The sequence below is a fragment of the Nomascus leucogenys genome, chromosome 5, assembly GCF_006542625.1.
Source record: "Nomascus leucogenys isolate Asia chromosome 5, Asia_NLE_v1, whole genome shotgun sequence".
Taxonomy (NCBI): domain Eukaryota; kingdom Metazoa; phylum Chordata; class Mammalia; order Primates; family Hylobatidae; genus Nomascus; species Nomascus leucogenys.
Genome location: NC_044385.1, coordinates 140,207,226 through 140,216,663, shown reverse-complemented (window position 1 = coordinate 140,216,663; position 9,438 = coordinate 140,207,226). Strand labels below are relative to the sequence as shown.

The 9,438-nt window shown below is 40.8% G+C and overlaps 1 protein-coding gene across 3 annotated transcripts in view; it reads right to left on the bottom strand.

The window, feature by feature from the left end:
- Positions 1 to 8,551: 8,551 nt before the first annotated feature.
- The window catches only part of CDC16 (cell division cycle 16), a 41,203-nt gene continuing 40,316 nt past the window's right edge, over positions 8,552 to 9,438 (bottom strand). For all 3 annotated transcript variants that reach the window (XM_030813746.1, XM_030813748.1, XM_030813749.1), the window contains one exon: positions 8,552 to 9,043. In XM_030813746.1, the coding sequence (XP_030669606.1) occupies positions 8,784 to 9,043 (260 nt within the window). In that variant the 3' untranslated portion in view covers positions 8,552 to 8,783. The remainder of the gene's footprint in view (positions 9,044 to 9,438) is intronic.

Here is a 9,438-nt window from a genome sequence, read left to right as displayed (position 1 = left end):
CTGGGATTACAGGCATGAGCCACCGCTCTGGGCCCTTGCAGATATTTTTTTATGAACACACAGGCAGCAGCACTTAGATTACAGTAACTTATGTGGAAGTTATTTTAAAATGGCTTTCCCCTTCTCTTTTTCATGTAAGTTGTATTTTTCATCTGCAGCACGCTTTCTCCCAAGAATCTCAAGCACGCACAAGAAACCAGAGAGTAAAATTACTGAGGCTTGAACACATCCAGAGACCAAGGGCGTCACTGGCAGAAAAGCTTTTAGGCGGATCCACGGCCCGAGACCCACCCCGCCCAGAGACGTGGTTTCCTAGGAGCAGTTCACACGCGGCTCTGCAGCACCCACAAGCGGGGCCAGGGGCTGGTTTTCATAGTTCACAGTCTGCAGGGATCTTAGCAAAAACCTGGCCGTGGTAAAAGTGCCTAGACCAGGCTTTCGTCACAACTCATTGAGCAGGAAGACTAGTTAGGCTGATCAAAAGCTCTGATGATGTGTGTGATTAAAAGTAGGAAAATGTGGTTACCAGATAAAATATTTTACCATATAGTGAGGGGGAGAGATGGGGATAAAAAAATGTGGAAACCATTTATTTTAAATTTTTGACTGTTCCTGCAGTGTTTAAAATACAGGAGATATATTCTGATTATCTTTAGAAAGAAACTGCTCTCAATCTATTTGTATGTCTTCCCTCTAGTTTTAAAATAGTAAACAATCATCTAACTCAATATTTAATTTTACCTCTAGTCATGTTACTAGGTTAGGATAATAGTAAGGTCTGTGAACTTCACATCTGCCATCTATAGCAGATTCTTATTGTAGCAATCTTGCACCAAGGGGATTTCTTTATTAACTCTGCCAAATTTTCCAAAATTACCAAAAGGAGAAAAGAGCTGGTCCCACCTGTCACCAGGCACAACCAGGTACAGTAACTTAGGGTATTTCTTGTGTTCATGTTTTGTCCTCGCCACTGCAAAGCCCTGTTCTCGGCCTGGTGCCTCTGCACACCCCAGAACCTTGAGTATTTCCACTTCTCCCTTCACTGCACTGTACCCTAAAGGGACTCACATGTTTGCTGGATGTGTATATTTCGTAAACCTAGCCAGCAAAATGTCCGAATGTTTTTCCACCCAAGTCAATTTTTTAACACCCTTCTGATTCTTTACTTCCTGTTATTGCAAAGTTCTGAAAAATCATTTTGAAAAGAATCGTACGATTTTAGAATTCAGCTGTTTGATGAAATTATCTTTACATAAAATCTTATATGAATTTTAAGATACAGTGAATGAAATACACTTGTAAAATATCTTATGATTTTACATGACAAATTATATCACAAAGAAAATCTAGCTTCCTACACATTAGCCAGCCTGTTGAACTGTTGTGTTTGATACATGTACAGAACTTTATAGCCAAAGCAAAGCAGGAAGAAATAATCTCCAAATCCCCATCCTGGTTAACACGGTGAAACCCCGTCTCTACTAAAAATACAAAAAATTAGCCGGGCGCAGTAGCGGGCGCCTGTAGTCCCAGCTACTCGGGGGGCTGAGGCAGGAGAATGGCGGGAACCCGGGAGGCGGAGCTTGCAGTGAGCCGAGATCGCACCACTGCACTCCAGCCTGGGCGACAGAGCGAGACTCCGTCTCAAAAAACAAACAAACAAACAAAAAAAGAAATAATCTCCAAATCCTTCTTCATGTGGGCTGTACAGTATGTAACTTTACTTTTGCTTAACTGAACACTTCCATCTGTGAATGTGGCCCTGGGCTAGATTTTACTTGCTAGCCCCTATCTCATTGGTAGATGACAGTGACTTGAAGCTGGTGACCATAACACTTCCAAGTATTTCCTTTAAGGATAACACGGCCACTGTAGTTAGCAAACAGGACACCTTTTTAGGATAAACTGTGTCCTGAGATACTGAAGAATTGGGTAGTAACAGGAACAATACTTGGCAGTACAATGACACATTGTTTTTACTCTCAGAGGCCTAAACACTGGTGTTAACACTGCTGCTGATCTGAATTACAGCTTAGTCAAGTGTCTGAACCTTTTGACATTCACTTACAGAAACCGAAAAAATTCTAACAGTGATCAATGAGAAAACTAAATGTTTTTTTTTTTGTTTTTTTTTTTTGCTCTGGCAGGAAAAATAAATATAAAAAACTCAGCACTTCATTAATATAATACTTTCATTTTAGTTGTTTTAAAAATAATTATCTTAAGTTCAGTCACTTGATTTTCTAGCCCCAACTCAAGACAGGGGAGGCATACATGATGCCTGACAGAAAAGCCATTTAAAAATGAAAACACGAAAACGCATTAGTTTGAGTCTAATTTAGCGTGGGGTAACTCATGGTCTCTAAGTGTATTACTGCATTAACTTCCAGCGCGATACCTGACTTTCACCATGAGTGGAGACAGGATGGGGTCTGAATGCTGGTCTTCAACGCACCATACAACAGTGCTAGACCCTCATCTGTATGAAGGGAACAAAGCCCTTCTTAAAAGATTTACTAGAGTTAACACCTGGGGACCCTCAAGAAATGAATGCTATCATTGTTCTACTTCAGAAGGTAGAAATACAGGGAATACACTTTAGATAGGTTAAGATAAAAAGTTTTGTGTTTAAGGCAGCACTTCAGTTGCCTGGAAAATTCACTTCTGTATAATGCCTAATTTGTTAATGATGCCGTGAATAGATGCTTTCTAATAACTACACGTTTGTTTTTCTTTTATGAAAAAGTAGAGTAACGTGTCCTCTGACGTTAGGAGTAGGAGAGTTTGAATAAAGGACTTTAAACAAATGAAGCATATAATCCTATCTCTATTAGAATGATGAAAAGAGTGAGGGTGTTGTCTGTTTATACAGTTATCACCTAGGAGTCATATCAAGATTCTTTTGCTAATCTCAGTGAAGAGGTTAAAAAAAAGTTTAAAGATGAGAGATTTAGTAAAATTGTCTTGTATTACCTTTTTAAAATAAAAATTTTAGACATATCTTTTCAGACCGGGCACTGTGGCTCAAGCCTGTAACCCCAGCACTTTCAGAAGCTGAGGCAGGTGCATCACTTGACGTCAGGAGTTTGAGATCAGCCTGGCCAAGATGGTGAAACCCTGTCTCTACTAAAAATACAAAAATTAGCTGGGTGTGGGGCAGGAGCCTGTAATCCCAGCTACTCAGTAGGCTGAGACAGGAGGATTGCTTGAGTCCAAGAGGCGGAGTTTGCAGTGAGCCGATATCATGCCACTGCACTCCAGCCAGGGCAACACAGTGAGACTCCGTCTCAAAAAAGCCAATTTTAACATATCTTTTCACAAAATCAATCACCAGCCAAATGTGTAAAACTATGTGAGAACTTTTCCTTTTTGACCCCAACAAATGGGGCATTTCCATCTGTTCCGCTATGGCTGATTTCAGATGCTCCTACAAAATGGAATCCAGCTGCGACATATTTTAAGTATCTTTACTGGTAGACATCTGCTTATTTCACATAGATTCAGTTTTCAATCTTATGTGAGAAAACTGCAAAAGATGTTAAAACAATGGAATAAAAAACAGGCCAAGAGAGCCTGTAACATTTACCAACAGTTAAAAGGATACGTCACCAAATTAGTGAGAAAATAGGTAAAATTCAAATTCTTTATCTTATACATACCAGGAGGTAGCAATTATAAAGAACAGTGAATCACATTTATTTTAAAGAACACAATTATAACTCAGCACCAATAGCTGTTCAATTCTTTGAGCTTTTTAAAGCATCATAAAATGTAATAGTCAGCTGAGTTTGTTATCTTAAATACTATGACTTTCAAAAGTTAAACTGAAATTTGATAAGTACTGCAAACAGTTTATTTTATGTGACTATTATTTAGCTATTTTTATAGTTGTGTGTTTCTTTTTTTTGTGTGAGACAGTCTGGCTGGTGTTGCCCAGGCTGTAGTGCAGTGGCGCAATCTCAGCTCACTGCAAGCTCCGCCTCCCGCGTTCACACCATTCTCCTGTCTCAGCCTCCTGAGTAGCTGGGACTACAGGCACCCGCCACTACACACAGCTAATTTTTTGTATTTTTAGTAGAGACGGGGTTTCACCGTGTTAGCCAGGAGGGTCTCAATCTCCTGACCTCGTGATCCGCCCGCCTCAGCCTCCCATAGTGCTAGGATTACAGGCGTGAGCCACTGCACCCAGCCTATAGTTTTTTTTTTAATATGACTAATATTTAGTTATAGTTTTAAGACAGCAGTGACGTCACAGAAAACGGCAGGGCAGGAAGCTTCAGGGATTAATTGATTCTTCCACCAAAACCACCATTAAGCTGGACAAAAAATTAGCAGAATCAACTGTTTTCTAACTCTGTCACCTCATCAGATGCTTACTGCAACCCGGGGAAGGCTTGATGATGCAGAGGCTGCAGCTTTTTGGTTAAGAGGGTGGCGTGGATGGACAGCCTACCTGCCTGCTGCAGCCTGCCCTTAGCGAGGAGCCTGTGCATTTTGGTCACATGATGGTGCCCTGGGGGACCAGCGTAGATGCGTGCCTTTGTCTCGACCCCCTCAGGCTGCAGCAATTTCCCCAATACCATCTATCAGAAAACGTAGAGACATACACTTCTTTTTTAAAAAAAGATCTAGATATTGGGCCAGGCGCAGTTATTCACGCCTGTGATCCCAGCACTTTGGGAGGCTGAGGCGAGGATCATTAGAGCCCAAGTTCAAGACCACCCTGGGTACCACAGCAAGACTGCGTGTCTACAAAAATAAAATACATAAATTAGCCGGGCATGGTGGTGCATTCCTGTAGTCCTAGCTACTCAGAGGCTGAGGTGAGAAGATCCCTTGAGCCAAGGAGTTAGAGGCTGTAGTGAGCTATGACCGTGCCACTGCACTGTAGCCTAGGCGACAGAGTGAGACCCAATCTCAAAAAAAAGAAGAAAAGATCCAGACATTTAAGGAAATTTCTGTCAGGTTACAGGCTGACCAGAGAGACAATAAAAAGACCAGGAACCTCAGGAATACAGACTTTGCAAAAATAACTTGGAAAATTCACTACACAAATGAAAGGCAGCCCCTAACAAGTAACAGAAGCAATCCCTGAGGAGAGGGATAATCTAATTTCCAGAGCTACTGCAGTGTCATATTCAAACTGTACAGTCCTCAACACAAAATTACAAAGCACACAAATAAAATGGAAAATATGGCTGACTTATGGGAAAAAAAAGAGTATGACAGAAACTCACTGAGGAAGCCCAGATATTAGAATTACTAGTCAAAGATGTTCATCAACTGTATCAATATGCTCACAGGGCTAGTGGAAACCATGGAAAACGGACTAAAGGAACCAGGAGAGTGATGTATGAACAAACAGAAAATGTCAACAGAGATAGAAATGATAACAAGGAACCAAACAGAAACTCGGGAAATGAAAAACACAATAGCTGAAATTAAAGCATTCACTGGAAGGATTCAGCAGCAGACTTGAGCAGGCAGAATTAGCAAAGGTGAAGAGAAGGCAGCACAAGTAAGAAAAGAACAGAACCTATGGGACCCATGGGACACCATCAAAATACCAATGCACGCATATAGGAATCCCAACGAGAGAGAAAAAGGGAAAACAAAACAAAACAAAAAACAAAAACAAACAAAAAACCCTAAAGAAATAATGGCCGGAAAGTGAGGAAGCACATCAAAAGCCAAAATGGGCCAAATGCCAGGCCTCTTGCACCAAACAGTTGGCCAAGTTGTGAATGCAAAGGAAAAGTTATTGAAGGAAATTAAAAGAGCTTCTCCATTAAACACACAAAAGAAAGCGAAACGGCCTTATTGCGGCGGATAGGGAGAAGGTTCGAGTGATCTGGAGATGAGATCAAATGAGACACAACGTTCCTGTGAGCCAAAGCCTAATCCAGAGCAAGACCCTAACTCTCTTCAATTCCATGAAGGCTGAGAGAGGCGAGGGAGCTGCAAAAGAAAAGGTAGAAACCAGCAGAGATTGGTTCATGAGGTATAAGGGAAGACGCCATCTCCACAACATAAAAAGTGCAAGGTGGAACAGCAATTGCTGATGGAGAAGCCATCTAGATGGCTATCTAGCAAAGATAAATAATGAAGATGGCTACATTAAACAGCAGATGATCAATGCAGACAACACAGGCTTATACTGGAATATGATGCCATCTAGCTCTTCCATAGCTGAAGAGGAGTCAATGTCTTGTTTCAAAGGATAGGCTGACTTGTTAGGGGCTAATGCAGCTGGAGGCTTTAAACTAAAGCCAGTGCTCATTCACATGTTGAAGAAAATCTGAGAGCTAAGTCTACTCCGCCTGTGCTTTAAAAATAGAAAAAGTTTGGGTGACAGCACGTCTATTTACAGCATGGTTTACTATTTTAAGCCTACCCTTGAGACCTAGTGTTCAGAAAAAGATTCCTTTCAAAGTATTACTGCTCATTGACAATACTGACAATGCACCTGGTCATCCATGAGCTCCGTGGGAGATGTACAAGATGAATGCTGTTTGCATGCTGCTCACACAACATCCATCCTGCAGCTCATGGATCAAGGACTCATTTTGAATTTCAAGTCTTATTTTTTAGGAAATACATTTTGTAAGGCTATAGCTGCCATAGAGAGTGATTCCTCAGATGGATCTGGGCAAAGAACATAGAAACCTTTCTGGAAAGGATTCACCATTCTAAATGCCGTTAAGAACATTTGTGATTCACGAGAGGTGGTCAAAATGGGAGTTTGGAAGAAGTTGCTTGCAGCACGTGGTGATAATAGCAAGATAACTAAAATTAGAAGTGGAGCTGGGCATGGTGGTGTGTGCGTGTAATCCCAGCTACTTGGGAGGCTTTAGTGGGAGGGCTGCTTGAGCCCGGGAGTTCGAGACTAGCCTGGGCAACACATAAGACCCTGTGTCAAAAAATATATAAATAAAAAATAAATAAAAATTAAAAATGGAGCCTAAAAATGTGACTGAATTGCTGCAATCTCACAATAAAACTTTAATGGATGAGGAGTTGCTCTCTATGAATGAGCACAGAAAATAGTTTCTTAAAATGGGTCTACTCCTGGTGAAGATACTGTGAACGTTGTTGAAACAACAACAAAGGATTTAGAAGATTCCATAAATTTAGTTATTAAAGCAGCATCAAGGTTTGAGAGAATTAACTCCAATTTTGAAAGACATTCTACTGTAATATGCTGTCAAGCAGCATCACATGCTACAGAGAAATCTTTCATGAAAGAGTCAGTGAATGTAGCAAACTTCACTGTCTTATTTTAAGAAGTTACTGGTCACCCCAGCCTTCAGCACCATCATCATCAGCCATCCACATGGAGGCAAGACCCTCCAACAGCAAAAAGATTACAACTTGTTAAAGGCTTAGAGGATCATAAGCATTTTTTTTTTAACAATAAAGTGTTTTTTTTTTTTTTTTTTTTTTTTTTGAGATGGAGTCTCGCTCTGTTGCCCAGGCTGGAGTGCAGTGGTGGGTGTGCTCTCAGCTCACCGCAACCTCTGCCTCCTGGGTTCAAGCGATTCTCATGCCTCAGCCTCCCAAGTAGCTGGGATTACAGGCGCCCGCCACCACGCCTGGCTAATTTTTGTATTTTTAGTAGAAACAGGGTTTTGCCATGTTGGCCAGGCTGGTCTCGAACTCCTGAAAGTATTTTTAAATTAAGGTATATACACTGTTTTTTGGATATAATGCTATTACATACTTAATAGACTACAGTATAAACATAACTTTTGTATGTACTGGGAAACCAATTTGTGAAACCAGTTTTATTGTGATATTTGCTTTATTTCGCCAGTTTGGAACCAAAACTGCAATGTCATGTCCCCAAGGCATGCCTGTAGGTAAACATGAGTCCATACTGATAAATGACTGAATAATCAGGAGAGAAGAAACAAATCTTCAAGAAGAATAACATGCACAGATACTGCTCTCTCCAGGGGCTGGAGCTTAAACCTCCTCAACCCAGAGTATGGAAAGGGAAAAACAGGAACTTGACAGTGGAGAAATCTGGCAGACACCACTGTGACCAGGTGGCCAAGGTCAGCACGCCTGGGATAGGTCGTGTGGTGGTTACAACCACCCAGTAGGATGTGATGAGAAAGGTGCTTGAGAAACACATCAAACAAACTCCAATTGAGGGACGTTCTACAGACTACCTAGCCAGTACTCCTCAAAACTGTCAAGGTCATGAGAAACAAGGGAAGTCTGAGAAACTGTCACAGGCAAGAGAACGCAAAGGAGATGGGATGACTAAATGCAGTATGTGCCTGGATGGGACTCTGGGACAGAAAGCAGACATTACGGAAAAACTGGTGAAATCCAAATCAAGGCTGGATTTTAGTGAGTGGACACTAACAATGTTGGTTTCTTAGTCATGACAAATGTTCCATGGGAATGGAAGAGGTTAACAATGGGGGAAACTAGGTGAGGGGCACATAGAAGCTCTCTGTTCTGTACTATCTCTGCCATTTTTCTGTAAATCTAAAATTAGTCCAAAATAAGTTTATTGGAAAAGAAAAAAAAAGACACAACAGATGGTTTACCTTCTTTATTCCACTATGTATAACTATTTTGTAGGTTCAGAGAATCAGAACACATCTGTTGCAAAGGTGTGTGATCCAGTCTCTTAAGGCAGGTCTCTGTTCCTAAATGTAGAGATGCAGTTTGGAGTCACGTTAGGAAGTGGGACATTCTTAAGCCATGGAGAGGATGTGAGGGAATACTAACCTACACTGGGACAGCGGGACCAGGACCACTGACTGGAGTCACGTGCTGTGGTCTGACATAGATGTCTCTAACATCATGTCACTTTCATTCATTTCAATTTCAAAGGTTTCTTCCAAGGAAGGTCTGGAATCTGGAGTTTTCCTTGAGGTTTCCAATGGCGTAAGCCCCGTTTCTTCTGCAGTCTGTTTTTCTACTTCAAATTCCCTGAAATCCCACGGAGGTGAAATAATGTTTTTTAGTGTCTTCATTGTATGCACATCAAAGTCATAACATTTTAATTTGTCTTTAATGTCTGCTCCTAAAAAGAAATACTATAATTAGAATAAGGAATTCCATCATTTACCATTTCTATTGTTATATAACACCATCTCTATCATTTAAGTGAGATTATACTATTTAGAATAAAATACAAAACTCCATCATTTATCATTTCCATCATTATACACCATCTCTATTATTTAAGTCAAATTATACTTTTAAGAGCACAAGTTGAGAGCAGAAGGAAAACAACATTCCAATCTTCTTCTTTTTCATTTGTTTTCCACCATTTGCAAAGGTGTCAGAAGACTTTCAGAAGCACATGCAGTTGCAGCTCCAGTGTTTCAACAGTTGCCCTATTTCCAAGGCCTCCTAAATACGGACGAGGCCTGTGGACAACTTTTTCCTCAGCTGTTACAGATAAGAACTGCATTG